General features: G+C 40.7%; 2 protein-coding genes across 2 annotated transcripts; one reads left to right on the forward strand and one right to left on the reverse strand.

Annotated features, from left to right (window-relative positions):
• Positions 1–1,248: 1,248 nt before the first annotated feature.
• Positions 1,249–12,283, reverse strand: sept10 (septin 10). The gene is made up of 10 exons (XM_039817386.1): positions 12,117–12,283; positions 10,569–10,683; positions 9,951–10,146; positions 9,202–9,388; positions 6,077–6,238; positions 5,367–5,463; positions 4,832–5,000; positions 4,525–4,657; positions 3,820–3,998; positions 1,249–2,943 (listed from the first exon to the last, which is right to left on the reverse strand). The coding sequence occupies exons 1-10, from the start codon at positions 12,144–12,146 to the stop codon at positions 2,928–2,930; spliced, it is 1,284 nt and encodes a 427-aa protein (XP_039673320.1). The 5' UTR covers positions 12,147–12,283; the 3' UTR covers positions 1,249–2,927.
• Positions 12,284–13,129: 846 nt separating this feature from the next.
• On the forward strand, positions 13,130–18,367 carry sowahca (sosondowah ankyrin repeat domain family Ca). The gene is made up of 4 exons (XM_039817385.1): positions 13,130–13,732; positions 14,222–14,610; positions 15,602–15,991; positions 16,736–18,367. The coding sequence occupies exons 1-4, from the start codon at positions 13,381–13,383 to the stop codon at positions 17,198–17,200; spliced, it is 1,596 nt and encodes a 531-aa protein (XP_039673319.1). The 5' UTR covers positions 13,130–13,380; the 3' UTR covers positions 17,201–18,367.
• The last annotated feature ends 822 nt before the right edge of the window (positions 18,368–19,189 follow it).

The raw sequence follows: 19,189 nt of genomic DNA on the forward strand, positions 1-19,189 counted from the left end.
CGATCTTCTTGTGTTCTCAAGCCAACAGTGGCATGGACGAGGTGTAGCCTAGTAATTGATAATACCGGCACTCCCCTTAAATGACAACCTCATCTCTCCGGCAGCCGGGCCTGTCTACAATGATCACCTCCATTTGCATTTAGAGTGACTAGCAAAAGGTGACAAGGGTACGTGTACGTGACCGAGCGCAGGGCTACGACAGCTATCTCGGGTGTAAGTGCACATAACACATCAACTCAAACTGCTATATTTAAGGCCAGCCACAAATTTACATTTTTACAGACTTCTGCAGAACAGAGATAGTTTTCACCTCTGGCAGGTTTTCCCACCCAGAGTAACTAAAGGTGACTGCACACATGCACACACGCACACACACACACACATCCACATTTTTGCCCTGGTCAAATCTCTTCGGGGCGTCCTCTTCCCAACCATAACAGGTAGGTGCTGCAGGCCCCTGCAGGGAATTAATCAGCATTCCTCTGCTTTACGCCAGACCTGTCTGTCTACCTGTCTGTGTGCCAGCTGTGAGTCACATGAAGGGCAAAAGAGCCAGAGAGTTAGACACTGCAGGGAACAAGACCTCTATCAGGCGGTACGGGGCGCTCCCTTTGTGCGTGTTCACGTATAGCCAAGTGGTGGGCACCTCTATCTCTTACCTTCTGAAAAACAGGAAGGGGGATGTAGACGTCTCTACAGTAGACATTTCTTTTATGATGAACCACAGGGGTGGAGAGAATAAGACAGGAGCTCTGTTGGTCTCATGTCAGTCTGAAAATGCCTCAGTTACTTGTTCTCCTTCGGTTTTCTGCATTATTGGAAACAAAAAGGTCCAGTTTGGAGAGTAGGTGACAAACACTAAAATTGTGATCCATTTGTAAAACAGCAATTCTCTAAAAAGTGGTGTGGTCTCAAAACTGAAACTACTATAAAATTCCTCTGGTCAGACCCCTTAGTCCTTGACCTCTGAGTACGAGCTGGTCATGTGATTGAACATTTTTCAACAGCTTGAAGGAAAAATAATCTCACTTTCACTGACAGAGAGAGATCACAGATATTTTTAAATAGAACCTGAAGCAATGCACTGCACTCTGATGTTACCTCACTCCGTCTAACATGACACTGGATTGAAAGGGTCTTTTTTTTTATTAAATAAAGTGGAACATGAGCTTTTTTTCCTATTAATAAAAGACAATGTAGCCGTCACAAGATGCCATATTGTGAGATGAAAAACAGACAAGCATAGTGTATCATGACAAAAATACAAAGATTTATTTAGAAAGAAGAAAAAGCTCCCAAATAACACTGTTTATTCCTTAAATACAAGTGTAGTACAAATGTGTCTTACAAGCTTTACTCCATCAGACATCGGTGGGTTGCCCTGGATGTATAACTTAAGTGGATTTCTAATTAAGCTTCACACAGATAAGGCACTAACACATATTTAGCACTAGTGTAAACTCTAAAGTGGCGGTGTTTGTGAGTAAATGTTGGTTTTTAGAAATCACACTTCATTGTTGTGGTTTACTCTATTCTGTAAAATGCTTCGAGGTGTGAAACCCTGTCTCATCGGGACTCCAGACAGAAGTGAATAAAGAAATGAAAAAAAAAAAAAAAAAAAATACAGTCACAAATGCATCTTCCCTCTCTTCTGTACTTCCTCAACAAACACTGACTTGACATGATGCATTTTTTTCCACGAGTCAGCGCTTTTCAGACAGACTGCATTGCACACTTTAAGGGCTTGTGTCAGTAAAAATAAGGGAGCAAGTAAAACACTGTGTGTGTGTGTGTGTGTACATACACACACACACACACACACACACACACACACACACTGTATATATAAATATATGCTGTAACATGTACCTAGTACCACAACCAAGCCTCAGCCTCCTCGGAAACTGTAAAACTGGGATTGGACAACAGAAGTCCCTTTGGAACAGCAATAGGAGTCACAGGGCTCGTGCAGATTTTTGTAATGCTGGTGTGCTCATAGTTCTAGCATCAAGGATGTGTGAGAAGAAAAAAAAATCTGACATAATAAGGATAAGGAATTATAATGCCCTGTGATCGGGATTTTGACAACTCTTGATGATGAATGCACTACATCAGCTTTCAGAAATGATCACTTAAGCCCTTTTCAGACGTGGATTCTGTTGCATCGCTGGATTTAAATACATATCTGTTAAACATCAAAAAGGTCTCGGTGGAGTAATTATTCTGTTAGGGCTCTATTTAAACATGACAGGACGATTACACAGAGAGCTGCAATGCTCACAATATATTCATCCTCACTGCTGGATAACAGCTGCGAGAGGAAAAAATAATAATAATAAAGTGATTGTTTAACTCTGAGGCTTTATTAGACACGCTCGTCTCTAATGTGGCATTCATTTGGACATCAAGACCAAAACGTAAAGCTCCTCATGAGGTGCGTGTCTGAAAAGGGCTTTGTAATAAATTACAAGCATGTTACAGATGTTTTTCTCATTAGCGAAGCCATAAGACTGCATTACAAAACATTAAAGATGGCAGGCAGATTAGATGTAAGTGAGGAGGTCCCTTTTAATATAGTGTTACTTGTTATGTATCCAATTCTTTTATTTACTGTAAAGGGGGAGGTATATGAAAAATAAAAAAAGGTATTATATAAAAATGAATGGATAAATATAAAATATTACAGAGAGGTATAAAACCTACTAAGAAGGTTAAAAATATGCCATTGAGGAAAGTTTACACAGGATTCATGGATACATACAGTCATTAAACTTTGGCACAAACTCACGCTCACACACACTGCTGGTCTGTGTGCGGTTTTCCTGGTTAGTGTTTGAGACTGGCCACAAAAGGGCTGGAAAGGATGTGGCCAGAAGGTCACTGGTTGTACTGGTCATACTGGAGTGTACTTCAGATCCCCAACGTCTTCACATGAAGCCAGAACTGGAAGAGAGAACAAGACGGGAGTTGAGAATCCAATTTTACAGCTAATTTAATATAGGAGCATATCTCACACCACATTACTGAATTGACTATACTGGCTTTATTACATAGTTTGTCTGTAAGTGACTTAAATGTCCACTAAGTAGTGGTGGCCTGTTTTCCACTTCATGCATTCGTTTTCTAGATTGAAGTTGTTCTTCCATCTTTGTGTTAATGACTCCAAAATATTAACGCTCATATTTCAATATTTTATTAAGATTGAAATATTGCAAAAAGACTGATTTAATGGACAAATGGGAGTAGTTAAAAGAACAATTCCGGCGTAAAATGAACCTAGGGGTTAATAACGTGTACCGAGTCGACCGTTCTCTGGGATCTGTTTTCATGCTAATCGAATGTGACCAGTTTTAGCGCTAACCGCTAATTAGCTTATAAAGCTAGTCGTTGGGGCACGGGTAAAGTAAAAAGAAATCGGTATTTCTATACCACTAACAAGGCTCAAAATAGCACCACGCTTCCAAGGTAGCATAATGACGGTCGACTCGGTACACGTGTTATTAACCCCTAGGTTCATTTTGTGCTGGATTTTGTCCTTTAACTCAGGGGGGGGGTGGGGGGGGGGAGCACACAATCCTCCACAATATGCTTCAGAGTCAGTCAGTGCACTCATGTAGACAAATCTGAAATGCACTCATTAGTCATCAAAATGTGTTGCCCCAAATAAATATTACCAGCAGGTGGCAACGTGTCCTGTATTATATTAAACTCTGAGTACTGAAGCCATCATCAGCAACCACTCACCAATGCCAAAAAAGTGCAATGTGACCCTCACTGCGTACAGATGTGTAAAGCTATGGATCAACATTAGCCTCTTACTTCTTGCGGTCCTTGTCCTTCTTGCCGTTGGCGGTGAGGCTCTGGGCCTGCAGGAGCTGGGCGGCAGCTCGTCTCTTGCCGAAGGAACTCTGGTCCTCGTCCAGGAGTCTCTTCTTCTCCTCCAGAGCTGCTTTCTCGTCCGCGTGGAGACGCTTCAGCTGCTCAAAACGACCTTGCAGCTAAAAACACACAGAGAGAACAGAGCCGAGTTACTGGGACACCTGCATTGTTGACAGTGTCAAGAAGAACGAGCAAAAATAAGAGAGATCTGCCTTTATGTAGCAAATTAAAATGATTTGATGATTTTGAAATTAGTTTCCTCATAATGAGGCTTTTCTCTGTCACACTAAAACCAAATTAGATGTGAAATTGTTACAAAATTGACTTTCCCTGGACCAAAACAAATGCTCTTGCTTTGATTTTATCCAGAAAAAGAAGAAACGTTAATTATATTTTGGTTTATTCGTGATTCATAGGAGCGAAAAACTAATTTATTTATTTATGCAAAAAAGTAATAAATACACACAAATTACAACTTCCGAGGGTAAAAATACAGGCAGTACCCAATTAATTAATTAATTAATTAAACAAAGTCGCCACCGTTCAACATCTCAGCAAGCCCGCACAGTCATAAATTGCGGTTAATGAATATGCTGCTAGTGAAGAGTTCCATGTGAATAACTTTGTTTTTGCATGTCTACTTACATCTCTCTCAGCCTCCTTCAGCTCAGACTCCTTCTCCTTCACCCTCTGCACAAACATCTGCCTCATCTCGTCCTCTCTCTTCTGCAGCTCCACCAGGAACTCCTGGCGCTTGGCCTCATAAGTCTGCTGCAAGCTACGCACACGCACATCAAGTTGTTAGTCATGACAGATATACATTTTGCATTGTGTCCACACACACACACACACACACACACACACACACACACACACACACACACACACACACACACACACACACACACACACACACACACACACACACACACACACACACAAATAAGCTCACCTGACGGGTTTGCACTCTGGGTCGGTGTCTTTAAATCCCATTTCTTCCAGCTTGCAGCGCCGGTACAGCTCGTAGTGGCGCGTGTGTGTCTGCTCTCTCAGGTCCTCCATGTTTACACAGATCAGCATCTCCCTCAGCTTCACAAAGTCACAGTGACTCTCGTTCTCCACTGACAAACATCGATAGATACGAGACATATACAAGGGTTAGCCATCCAGCTGATATTAAAATACTGTACATTTCAAGTGTTATAAATGTCCTCCAGATGTTTTTTTATATCAGGTTAGAAAACCTTTTAAAAAAAAGCATTTAGACCATGATAAGACCAACTGATATTTCTTTACCGTATGTTTGACTGGCAGCAAAGTGCTAATTTCAAAGTACTCATTTCTACTTGGGACAAGTGTGAACATGATTGTGAGGGGGAGACATGTAGGTCTGAAAGACAATTGCGATCCGGCAATTAACAGCAAGATATCTGGCAATACAAGCACAGCTGTGTAGGAAAACACACACAAACAATGATCCATCTTACCTTGTACTACACCCCAGGGATACTGACGAGCCTTCACCATCTTATTGCCAACGGAGACTTCCTCTGTGCTGCCTACTACAGCAAAAGGCAAATGACCCTACGAAAAGAGTTCATTTTGTTATACGTTTGACCTAACAGCAAGCAAAGATATAACATGGCTGGATCCACAATACTACTACTAACTGTTACACAAATTAAGTTTAAAAAAGTACATAGTTTAAGTACATTCTATTACTTATTTAGTCACAACATCTGTCAAAAAATGCAAGGTCAATTCTGAAAATAAAACAACTGCAACCCTATGGGAATATACTCTAGGTCTGTCAGACTGTGATAACTGAAGTGAAAAATCCAGACAAACAAACCACAAAAACAGAGTTTTCAACGTAAAATACACAACTACTTAACCCTTGCTTAGTGACAAGAAAATTCTATTTTAAAATTATACACACACTTTAACATTGTCAGCTTAAACTTGTTAAATTAAAATACTTACTACTTACTTTAAAAGAAACAGGGTTTAGAGAGCAATTCTCAACAAAGTAAAGGGAAGTACATAATCCTTGTGTTGTCCTTCGGTTCACTGGGACCCGAAGGACAACACAAGGGTTAACAGTAACTACGTACATTTGTCGTGAAAAGTTCTTTTCAACATGATCCGGCCCTAAGATAGCAATCTAGTTGAAGGTGTAATGTGTGCGTTTTCTTACATTCATAGTAGTGTTGACCTTAGCGACGGTCTCGTCATCCAGGGGGAACTGATAGATTTGGACGCCATTGCTGACCAGCTCACTCATGATTTTAATCTTGAATTTATGTAGCTCGCTCTTACTGATGGTGTCGGCTTTGGCGATCACAGGGATGATGTTCACCTACAGTCAGATAGGACACATGTACAAGATAACTTCTTCCTTAGCAATCATTATTCTATAAGAAATAAGAATTATCTGTAAGAAGAGCATACACCTACTTTTAACTTCTTAAAAATACAAATGAGGCATGAGATAAAGAAAATATGGCAGGAAAATAAATGTTCCCACAGAGGGCACCAAGATAACTGCATTTCAAATTCTAGTAGCTTTAAGTGACTCAATCTGCTTTAAAAATGATTCTAGAGCAGCAAGGGACAAGACGAGGAGACCACTGGGTTTCCTACTCAGGAGTTAAAGGACAGTTTCAGTTTATTACAACTTAGGTCTTATCACAGTTAACAGCATCATTTCTGCAGCTTATGATACGTCATAGTTAGGGCTGGGCAATATATTGATATATCGATATCGTGATATGAGACTAGATATTGTCTTAGATTTTGGATATTGTAATATCGTGATATGACACAAGTGTTGTCTTTTACTGGTTTTAAAGGCTGCATTACAGTAAAGTGATGTACTTTTCTGAACTTACCAGACTGTTCTATTATTTGCCTTTTCCCCACTTAGACATTACGTCCACATTACTGATGATTATGTGTGATAAGTGATAAGTGTGAAGATATTTTGTTAGAACAACAATTGACAACCCTAGAATATCACCACAATATCAATATCGAGGTATTTGGTCAAGAATATCATGATATCTGATTTTCTCCATATCGCCCAGCCCTAGTCATAGTCACTAATGTCACCAATACCAAAAGTATAGATAATATCAAGGTCTAACACACTTTGCCAGTAGTATTGTGTGGTGGTAATTATATTAATCGTTCATTTTTCTGTAGTTTTCTACAAAAAAAGTTTGTTAATACCAACTTAGTAACAGTAACTTCTGCGAACTTTGTGAAGAGCTTCTCCCGAGGCCATAGACAGTTAGTAATAGAGCTAAAACAACAAGCTAATCTCACTGACGAAGCAGGAAACTACATGTAGACACATTGAAAAGGCCTACAATAGTCTGTCTCTGGCAGAGTGCAAGTCAACAAAAACGTGAACTATTCCAACAGTCTTTGTTTTTATTACTTCATCTAAAATACTTTTCAAACTGCTTTTAGATAAGTGTTAGATAAAGCAAGTTTAGTGAGGTTATTTCTGGCCCAGCAGCCCACTCTGTCATCCCACATTCCACTCCCGCCCGTCTGTCCGTCGCCGTGTCGTACAAAAGAGAGGCTTGGAATGACTTGTTGTCACTAGACAAGCTTCTGGGCCAGACCACACACCCATACACACAAACAGAATACACACTGATCCCAGCAGAGAAAACAAAACAATGTTAGGAGATCTGTTCCAACAGCTGTCTGAGTGAGTGAGTGACTGACTGACTGACTGACTGACTGTCTTTCTGTGCTGCAGATTCAACAAATGGCTCTTTCTGTGTGTATCTGTACAGTGACACAAAAGGACAACTCGAGTGTGTATGCGTGAGGTGATTACAGCATTCCACTGCTTTTTCTCCTCCATTCACACGCAAATCCAGGGTTACGGACACTCCGGAGCAGTGAAATCACACAAGCGCACAAAAAACACAAAGTCACTACACACAGAGAGCATGGGAAAGTTTCTGACCACTTCAAGAGAGAAGGGAGGGGTTTAGTCAGTTGGATAGTGAACGTCTCCCAACAGGCAGACATTGAAATACTGAGAGGGAAAAGTCTAGAAACAACCACAGCACAGTCTCTAATACAGTACTTACTGACTATAACATACTCAGTTTGCGTTTGAAGGTTCCTATTGACAAAAAGAAATCTAAAAAAAAGCTTGTTGTATAATGACACGTCTTCTTCACAATATACAAGCCAGGGTTCTATAGCAGCCAAAAGAATCGACAGGTCCATTTTAAAATATCGATGTCAACAGAAGTCAGTCCAAGATCAATGGAGCATCATCTCCCTGGAGTTAAATGTATTTCTGCGTTTAACCTCCTTTTTTTCCCCCACCTAGTGCGATGGGTTATAGCGAGTTAATTCAGCTGCCATTTTTAGCTTTGTCGAATAAAAAGTTATCCTAAAAAAGGTTAAAGGTCCCATGACATGGTGCTCTTTGGATGCTTTTATGTAGGCCTTAGTTGTCCCCTAATACTATATCTTAAGTCTCTTTCCCGAAATTCAGCCTTGGTGCAGAATTACAGCCACTAGAGCCAGTCCCACAATGAGCTTTCCTTAGGATGTGCCATTTCTGTGTCTGTAGCTATTGAGGAGGAGAGAGGGTGGGGGAAAGGTGGAAGGTGGGGGTGTGGCCTTGACCAACTGCCACTTTGCTCGTTTGCAAGCCATGAGGTCTCTCTCTCATGGGTTGGCCAAATTCTCTGGGCGGGCAAAGCAGAGAAAGGGGAGGTAACCTTGCTCCTTACGACCTCATAAGGAGAAGATTCCAGATCGGCCCATCTGAGCTTTCATTTTCTCAAAGGCAGAGCAGGATACCCAGGGCTCGGTTTACACCTATCGCCATTTCTAGCCACTGGGGGGGCCATAGGCAGGCCGGGGGAACTCATATTAATGTTAAAAAACCTCATAAAATAAAAATTTCATGCCATGGGACATTTAACAGTCTGAACCACACTGAAGACAACCATCTTTGGGATGCCTTTATGGGAACCGTCACAATCTACCGGTACTACAATTACTATGTGAAACAACCTGTACTATTTCAGTAAAATGAAAAAAAAAATGAACTTTTTAAAATAAAATTGCCTGATATTTCCCTAGACATTCCAAACATTGTCTGGGATATGGATTACCTTCAATCATTCTGTTATGTCAGAAATGTCCACACACACACACACACACACACACACACACACACACACACACACACACACACACACACACACACACACACACACACACACACACACACACACACACACACACACACACACACACACACACACACACAAAGCCTACCTTGCTGTCTAGCTTTTTCATCGTGACCAGGTCCAGGGATTTAAGTGAATGACCTGAGGGAGAGATGAAGTAAAGGCAAGCGTGGACTCGCGAGTCATGGTAGTTGTGAAGAGAGCGTTTGATTTTTAGCTCCTCCTGTAGATAACTCTCAAACTGCCTGTCGATATAGTCCACCACTGGCTGATAGCTACAAGAAAGACACAAGAAAGGGCCAGTAAGACATTTGAGTTTCATGAGTGGTTAACACAGATTAGTTCACAATGGCAGTACATTTAAAATAGAAACTCATTTTTAATTACATTCACTACCTCATCATAGGGCGATATGGAGAAAATCAGATATCACGATATTCTTGACCAAATTCCTCAATATCAATATTGCGGCGATATTCTAGGGTTGACAATTGGTGCTTTCACAAAATATTAGATTTTAGATAAATAATCATCAGTAATGTGGACATAATGTCTAAGCGGGGAAAAGGCAAATAACAGAACAGCTAGAACAGTCTGGTAAGTTGAGAAAAGTACATCACTTTACTGTAATGCAGCCTTTAAAACCAAGAAAAGACAACACTTCTGTCATATCACGATATCCAAAATCTAAGACGCTATCTAGTCTCATATCACGATATCGATATAATATCGATATATTTCCCAGCCCTACCTCATCATCACTCAAACCCTCTTAAACACTTGTAACTCTTCTTCACTGCCAATAACACACTCACACACACACACTCCTCCTCCCACCTCTCTTGTTTGTTCATTTGGTCTCCGAAGCCTACGGTGTTGACCACGGTAAGGCGTAGTCGGACGTTGCTCTCCTGTAGGTCATAGGTTTGAGCATGCAGCTTCACTTGAGGCTCAAAGTGGGATGACTCTAAGTTCTCAAAGTTTGTATTGAACAGAGTGTCCATCAGGGTAGACTTTCCGATACCAGTCTCACCTAGAGCCAGAAAAAGATGTGACACAATTATAATAGTACAACAAAATAGAATCAACCACAAACAATTATATGTTCTTGGGATCAATAATATATATATATTTATTTTTTCAGTATTTTGTCATATGAACAAGAATATCGACATCGTGGAAATACCGTGAAATATCATGACATTACTTTAGGGCCATGTTGTCCACACCTAATCAAAAGGCACTCTAGCTAAGGAGTATGAGGAAAGGAGCTAGAATATCAGCCAGATCTAAGCAATGGCAGTGAACTGAGGTGATCAAGTAAAACAATGTGTATGTGTGCATGAGAGTGAGTGAAGAATGTATTCAAGTAGTAGTATCCTGTGTGTGTCAGTGTTTCGGTAAGGGTGTGTAAGTGTGTAGTGTTTATGTATGTGTGTGTGTATGCCAACGTACCAATGCAGAGAATATTAAAACAGAAGCCCTGGCAGATGGACTTGTTGACAAGCTGATCTGGGAGGCTGTCAAAGCCCACATGGCCTGCCAGGGACAGGGGCCGGACTCCTTGACCCTGAGGAAGAAATTGCAACGACAGATCATTCTCAAGATGCTTCAGCCATTTTCTCCTCAAACGAGAAAAATTATTCCCCAGAAAAGTGAGATTATTACGGCAGGATAGATAAAATATCAATTATTAATCATTTTTCACTCACAAGCCAAGACCCTCCAGCTTCACACATTTAAATGTTGTTTTAAGGATGCACAATAATGAAGATTTTGGCATGATTTGTTAACCAATCCATTAGGGCTGCTCGATTATGGAAAAAAATATAATCACGATTATTTTGTTCAATATTGAAATCACGATAATTGAACACGGTTACTCGTTGACTTCTGAAAGATGTTGCAATTATTGAACTTAAAAAAACAGTGGAGAAAGTTAAATAAATCAACAGTAAAAAAAAAAAACACATACAACTGTGAAATGTGCCTTTACTTTTCATATTTAAAAACTTTATTTTTTCATTCGGAACACAAGAGAAACTAAGAGTTTACTTGCAAAACGTAATGAGCTAAATAATTGGTTTTCTCGATTATTCTGTTTTTGTGATTATTGGGAGCCGAAATCTTAATCCCGATTAAATTCCGATTAATTGCACAGCCCTACAATCCATACCATAGGCGATAGCAGAACTAGTATTTGTAAAATAAAATGTGTCTATTATTGTCTATTAGTTTTGCGGAGCTGATGGAGAGCGATTGGAGAGGTCTGCGCCTTTTAGAACTCACCTGGTTATGATCAGGTACAATTTGATGACGTAGGGAAATTCCTCATGATTAACCTGCATCGTTTGATCATTTTAAACTATGTTGTCTATGTGAGAACACCAACACGTTCACACAAGTGTCGACAACGTGTTTATATTAGGTTAGATGTCTTGGTTAGAGTAACTATGTGAACGCTAAATTTCATTCAAAAATGTAGCGATTTAGTGGCGCTCATCGAGCTAACGTTACAAAGCTTACCAGTAACACTTTTGTAATTGTGTGCTAGTGTAGCACATTCATGCTCGGATTGGAACACATACGGAACAATACTGATATAAACGCCTCAAAAACAATGCACAAGGTAATGGACTTGCCCTTTAACCGTGAAGCAAACACTCTATTTTTTGTAAACTTTTGACTGCGCAGTGTTAGCCAGGATAGCTCACCCCGCCGAGTATTTTGGTGAAGATGAAACACGGAATCCCTGTTGAAAAGTTGAATATTAAAGTCGAAAAGTGGGTTAGGGTTGGATGTATGTCGACGTGAGGGGCAGATGTTTTTGTTTTCTACACTGTGTGTAAGTTACTTTGAACAGCCATGTTTTCAATAACTTTAACAGAAAGTAGGTAACGTTATCGGGCTAGCGGTGGCTAACGTAATGATAGCCCCGGACACTCCCTGCTCAACTGCCAGGAACACTGTAACTTGTCAACCACATATAAAAAAAATACTAACCGGCTGCCGAGCAACATCCGTAGAAGCCATGAGTTTAGCCAGAAGTTAATAAATTCAGAAATAATTGGACAAAACTAACTAAAGACCGACTTTTTTTCTTTTCTTTTTTTTAAGAACTCTGATCAGGACCGCCTCACTGCGTTTACTGTCGACAACTAGGCAGACTAGACTACTCAATACAAGATAAGAATGAGGTTAGACCTATAGTTTGTAAATTTGCTTTAAAACTACATTCTACAAATAAAGGCAAACTGTAACGAAAGTTCAAACATTACTCTGTTGAGGAGTAAAATACACGACAATTGTCAGAAAATGTGGCCAAACAATGATGATTTACTGCAGCAATACACCCACCCACCCCTTCTATGTATAATGGTACAGCGCAACTTTTTGAAGTCGCTTTCATGGCATATTGCAGACTGTCAGAAAAATCGTAAAGCCCAATACAGCAAATACATTCAACAGCTGGATGTTTTAGATGGCTATGAGATTTGACGTCAGATAATTAAAAAGGAACTCATTTTAACATAAAAAAAAGTAAATTGGTGGGCCTGATGAGTAACATTTGAAGAACATGCTGTCTTTTACTCAAGTTGTAGAGTAAAATTGGCTGATTGCTATCATAACTTCGCATTCTGCATAAGCTAAACATTCTGTAACCTACATTTTCACTTTGTTTAGCCTACATTTTGGTTGCCATGGACTCTGGCGAATTTGTCTCGTATTGTTCACCGTATACTAAAGTCTATGGTGTTGATGATGTAAAAATGGACTATCAACAGTCATAGCTAGTCATCCAATACAGGTTCGAATTATACTACCACTTCTTTCTCACACCATCACTGCTCAGTCGACCCTTAAAATAAAAGCACATTCTTAAATAATCTGACTGATTTTACTCACAGACTGTATAAAATAGCTTGTACCACATGGCAGATTGTACTAGTACTAGTTGGTTGTTTAAGTTTACGAGGAGCACGGGAACGCAGCACGAATTTTTTTTTGCAGCGGTAGCTAAACGTTTGCATGGTGTTTCTGCTCCAGTTACGTGCGACCCACAGACTGGTGCGACCCCTATCTGCCATAGCTCGACACTCCCCATGGAGGAGAGGAGAAGAAGAAGATGCTGTCACCCCTCGTCACCATAGACAGTATATGTCACCGACCTAAGTATTTTGACAGTTGCGTGAACATGCAGTCATTTTGAAACGTCCCTGTGTAACGTATCCACAGCTATCGTTGCGCTCTGTTTGGGTCGTTCAGGATGACGATGGCGTCCCAGTGCACGGAGCAAGCCGTGCAGGAGTTCCTGATGGAGAGAGGAGGGAGGGTCCAACAGATGGAGCTGATCGATCATTTCCTATCAGTTTCGGGGCAAAATGACCAGTCAAAGGAAGGGGTGGATCGCGAGGCGCTAAAATGCATCGTGGACAACGTGGGTTTTGTAAAGGTGGAAAACGGCGTGCAATTTGTTTGTTTAAACGCTGAAGGCAGCGCGGAGTCGGTGATGCGTACGGACACATGCGGCCACGATCATGTGGAGTGCAACGGTAATATCCAGGAGATACTGGACAACAACTATGTAAACGGCAACCCTGACAACGGAGACCAAACAGGTGAGGGATATACGCACTTTGTGCTGATGCCAGTGATTTATTTGTAGCCTAATGTTCAACGCAGAATCCTGTTTCTCTATATAACCTATATGCAGCCAATATTTGGCTAAAACAATAACCTTGTACTTGTTTATTTATTTACGTGGGTTGTATTGTCCCACAGCATTGGCTCTCCATTGTTTTTGAAGGCCAATACATATGTATCTTAGACTGAAGTTGTCATAATCCAATGATCAGGATCTTTAATTTTGACCGCTATCTTGCCAAAAAATCACAACAAGTCTACAATAATAATAATAATAATAATAATAATAATAATAATAATAATAAATAAGGGCAATGATAACATAAAGAGATAACAAGACTAGCCTTAGGCATACCTGTGGAAAGGTTGTTTTAGAGTCTATTCAGGTTAAGATTGTACCACTCCATAATACAATGTCAGAGCTGGATGACAATAACAACAAAACATGTCCAATGGTTCCACAGGAGCATCCAGCTTTTTGGCTGCCAGCATGGACAATGACACACCATCGAATGGCAATGAGCAACCTGCAGCCTCCTTCCAGAATAATAAGACCAGTACAGCGACTCCTACCTCTGGTGGAGGAGGGGAGGTGAAGCTGAGGGAGAGGAGAAGGCGGGAGTCGGCCCCAGTCATTGGGATGGCAGATCTGAACCAGGCTCACCCTGCAGGGTCCCACAACCAGCAGGTGAGAGGGGCCCGCAGGGTGTCCAAAGGGTCCCAGCGGGCCTTGCTGACCAGCTGTCTATCTGAAGACAGCGCATTTGAAGGACTGGAACCTCTTGGAGATATCAACACACCCAAGGGAAGTCGCAGGAACTTCATAGAGCTGATGATGAGTAGTTCTCCTCAGGTAGGATACTTTCTACTTACGTTTCTCTGGCATGAAAAGGCTTCCATGTAGATTATTATTATAGGTCATACTTTTATATCTATGACAGCTTTACAAAGTTCTCTACAGGGCATAATTGTTAAAACAAGTAACAATTTAAGCATGTGAGAAAGTGGTTTTTTTTACAAAAATGGGTTTCAACCTGTAAAAAAGACTGATTCAGATATAATGAAAAATTCTGCTGCACTGCTTCTGATTGTTTCAAAGTTTGGACCATGTTATATGTTTGGCCACGCGTAAAGCAGTACTGTAGCATCAGGAGTTTCACCTTTGGGTGTGCTCCAAAACCTGTATGGCACACAGTTGTCCATAGATGAAATTAAGCAGGCTCCCCCGCCTTTGCTGCTGTGTAACTTGCATCATGGCTAAGAGCTCAGCCTTTGACAGCTGGCGAATAACACCATTTGGGGTGTAACCAGAAATGCAATATTCATGAAGTGTGACTCCACAGCAGCAGTTTTTTGTGTTATGTAACTAAGAGACACAGTGATGTAATCTAGCTTGCCTTAACTCTCTCAGGTTGACCTATGACCTCCTTTTAGTGATCATTATAAGGCATTAACCAACAAAATTGACTATTTCAAAACTGAATTTTTACTGTCAAAGATGTCAATTAAGTTATTCAGTTTGATACTTTACTGTGATGAACAGTGGTGCTCAGTCAATACCCTGGTATCTGGTCTACTTTTTTTAGCTGGTCTTCCACAAATAACAATAATGTTTGCATGTGGTTCTTTAAATGTGGAACATTTTAAGTGTTGTGAAACTGTTTTTTACATTGCCGTTGAGGTCTTTTTTGAAGAACCATTTTAGCAGGGTATTGGCATCTTTATATCACCATAAAGCATTCTGCAGTGGTACAAAGCTAAACAAATACTGTATTTTAAAGGTATTACAAGAAAGTGTACGTAAATTATGCACCTCTTTCATTCCTATGTTCTTCCCTTTGCAGGTTCGGAGGTCTCTGATCAACCGTGGTTCACGCCTCTGGGACTCAGTGAGGAGCGATGGAGATTCGGCATCGCTCCTCTCGTCAGCCACTGATGAGGACTGTGCCTCAGTGACCCTGGACCCGCTGGAACATGAGTGGATGCTGTGCGCCTCAGATGGCCTGTGGGAAAGCTTGCAGCCCTTGCTCGCTGTGGAACCTAGCCTGGTAGCCAAGAGAGACTTTGTGACTGGCTTTACCTGCCTCCACTGGGCGGCTAAGCAAGGCAAAGCTGAGCTGCTCTCCCAGCTGCTGGCCTTCGCCAAGGAGAACACTATACCTGTGAATGTAAATGTGAGATCAAGTGCTGGATACACACCGCTACACCTGGCAGCTATGCATGGACACACACAGGTGGGTTGTGTAGCTGGTGGTGGTGGTGGTAGTGTGGTGTCATGTGTTAACTCGTGCTCAGTAAAGCAGCAGATGATTGTATGTGCTCTGCCTGCCCCACCTAGAGTCATTAAAGTTCCTCTTCAAAACAGAGTGAATGATCTAGAAATATTAACTTCCTTTGTATCCACTGTTTTACACAGAATGAGTTGATAAGATTTGTATTCGTTAGTTTAGCATGGGATGACAAACAATTTTCAAGAAAGGTAAATAAATAGAATTTTTAAACAAGAAAACAAGATAAAAAACAGATTGTAATTTGGCTTATATCACGACTGAAAAAAAACTAAATGTATCTGTAAATGAATCCAAGCTAGACTGAAAAGGCTAACTTCATCTGTTGTCCTTGGCAGGATAATAAAAAGGTAGTCTAAAAATAGGGTAAAGTAATATTACCTATCTTTTAAAATTCATATACACAACATAATAAATTAATAATAATAATAATAATAATAATAATAATAATAATTTATAATAATAAAATAAATCAAGACAGACAAGATGGAAGCAGAGCGGACAAGTAGTATCATAATGTTGACATGCTTGATAATTGATGAGACACACAATGATGTAATTTACAGATGTACAGTATTGCTATCAGAAATCTTACCAATAAGGCACCAGGACATATATGTCAAGTAACACGATTTCAGTATCTTGATATTTCCCCTCGACTGTGTGTATTAAATGTGCTGTGATTGACAGGTGGTCCGTGTGCTGCTGTCTGACTGGGAGGCAGACCCTGAGGCTCGAGACTACAGCGGGAGGCGAGCCATCCAGTACCTGTCGCCACCGCTGGCTGCTGACCTGCAGGAGGAGGGAGTGGTCACCTCACCCGGTCCTGAGACAGACAACGAAAACACAAACAGCGGCAGTAGCGGAGGGCGCGTCTGGCGATTTCCCAGAGTCCTCCAGGGCAATCTGAACCCACTGCGACTCCTGAACCCACCCGCTGAGGCAGCAGAGGACGGAGTCGTGACCGGGAGGACCAAGGGGGGCTTGCAGAGGAAGTCGTCTCTGAGCCGGCTGAACGCCCGGCTGCACCGAGGACGCCACCGAGCCCAGATCATCCACAGCGCCTCCTTTAGGGACGCGGGCGAGGTGGGAAGAGGAGAGGAGCTCCCCATGAGCCCTCTCCGAACCCGACCGCTGTCCAACCTGTTTGGATAAAGTAACACAACTCTGAGGTATAAACCATGTTTTGATTTACAAAATGCAGTTTACTTGCCTTTAATAAGCTGACAGGTCAGACATTTTTATGACCAAAATTAATAGCACACAATCTAATATATAGTGTCACACTGATTTTGAGGTTTTATTATTATAGGATTTGATAACCACAAATTTTCTCTAAAAGTTTCTCTAAAAATCAAATTTATTTTTGTTCCAATTGCAGTTATTAGGCTTATCACTGAAGGCAGGTCACAGTTCATGTAGCATATTATTTGCTACAACACTTCATTGAGTTAAAACTGAACTACTGCTCTGTGAATTGATTTTGAACTTGTTTTTTGTTTTAGTGGGTTTTTCTATAATGTTCTTAGGCTCTGTTTTTAGAGCAGGTAGCAAACATTACACAAGTTTTTTTTATTTTTTTATTTGATACTCTACGCTAAAACAATGGTCACACAAACGCAAAAACAGGCTGGATTTTTGTCAGGTTTTCACTTTAGATTTGACTCACAGTGGTGAGGGATTTGAGAACAGCACTTAGGTTTGATTCCACACAGTTCTCCAAAATCTTGTTTTTATTTTGCAGAGTAAAGTAATATATTCATAGAACTAATTTTATATATTTCAACCTCCTTTTACTGGGTGGTGCTGTTTTTTAAAAATACATTTCTGTAATGTGAATTATTATTTTTCAGTACCAGATTTTTAGTATTCAAAGATTCTTGTATGTACAACCACGTACAGTTATGTCATGTTTGCACTTGTCACTTTGAAGATAGTTTGATTATGGGAGGAAACTGCTCCTACTAAAACCATGACAGCTGTTATTGGTCCCATGTCATACATAGACAGTAAGTTCATATTGTATACACAACATAAGAAGGTGATCAAATTGTTACACATTTTAGATGCTTAAATGCACCGTCTTTATAATGGCGTTTTTCCATTACATGGTACCTGCTCTACTCGCCTCGACTCGACGCACTATGCATCCGTTTTCCATTGCAGATTTTAGTACCGCCTCAGCGTGGCTAGTCATCATAGTGGCGCCGCAGTAAACTGCCGTGACCTAACGTGACACACACACAGAACGTCGAAGGTGTGTTGTTGTTGCCACAGCCAGAAGACACATTTTGTTTCAAATGAAGCTGGAGGCAGCAAAAACAAAAAGGCTACACTATTTAAAAATGGCGGGTTTGTTCAGGACACCCCCCTCTGTCGCTTTCACGTCACCTTTTGGTATCGCCTCAGCTCGCTTGGAACCTCGACTGAGGTGGTACTAAAAAAAGTACCTGTTGACAGGTACCAGGTACTTTTTTCATAATGGAAAACCAAAAAAGGCGAGTAGAGTCGAGGCGAGTCGAGCAGGTACCATGTAATGGAAAAGCGCCATTAATTTGTCCCTATACCTTCCCTTTCAGTTGATCAATAGTCAAAACAACAAAGGCTGCCATGGCTTTAGTTAGATCCTTTACTTATCAGTTACACAGTAGGACTGTTCCACAGGGTGAAAGCACAGGAAGAACTGATGTTGTTTTTCTACTGACTATAATGTACCTCAAATCCTCTGAGTCTGGTCACTTGTTGTTACATTGCTTCTTTGTGAGGGAGTTTAAGCAGTGTGGGCCTCTTTCTATTTAATAAATTGCCTGTATTGCTCTAACCTTGCATGTACACAATCATTTGTTCATTAATCATGTCTGCGTCATCTGTGGATAAAGAGTATAGACCTGAAATGCTGAATGTTTAGCTGAGGAGCTCATTGACTTTTTGACTGTTTTCCCAAATATGTGAACCTTGCTTATATCTGATTATTTAATAAACCACACATCCTAGTTTTCATGAATGTTCCCTTAGTACTTTGTAGCATTTGTACTCAGATCATAGGGCTTCATATAATTGAATGATTAACTCTTTTGGTGTAGAAATGTATTGTACAAACCTACTTTGATGTCACTTTTTCACATGCATGAACAGGGGGAATTC

Source organism: Perca fluviatilis, chromosome 12 (assembly GCF_010015445.1).
Source record: "Perca fluviatilis chromosome 12, GENO_Pfluv_1.0, whole genome shotgun sequence".
Classification (NCBI taxonomy): domain Eukaryota; kingdom Metazoa; phylum Chordata; class Actinopteri; order Perciformes; family Percidae; genus Perca; species Perca fluviatilis.

Excerpts from the sequence above, each read along its gene's own strand:
- sowahca (XM_039817385.1), top strand. The coding sequence starts at position 13,381 with ATGACGATGGCGTCCCAGTGCACGGAGCAAGCCGTGCAGGAGTTCCTG. Across the intron at positions 14,611-15,601 it reads TGATGAGTAGTTCTCCTCAG|GTTCGGAGGTCTCTGATCAA; the intron begins GTAGGATACTTT and ends TTCCCTTTGCAG. Across the intron at positions 15,992-16,735 it reads CTATGCATGGACACACACAG|GTGGTCCGTGTGCTGCTGTC; the intron begins GTGGGTTGTGTA and ends TGTGATTGACAG.
- sept10 (XM_039817386.1), bottom strand. The coding sequence starts at position 12,146 with ATGGCTTCTACGGATGTTGCTCGGCAGCCG. Across the intron at positions 5,001-5,366 it reads TCCCTGGGGTGTAGTACAAG|TGGAGAACGAGAGTCACTGT; the intron begins GTAAGATGGATC and ends GATGTTTGTCAG. Across the intron at positions 3,999-4,524 it reads TGAAGGAGGCTGAGAGAGAT|CTGCAAGGTCGTTTTGAGCA; the intron begins GTAAGTAGACAT and ends GTGTGTTTTTAG.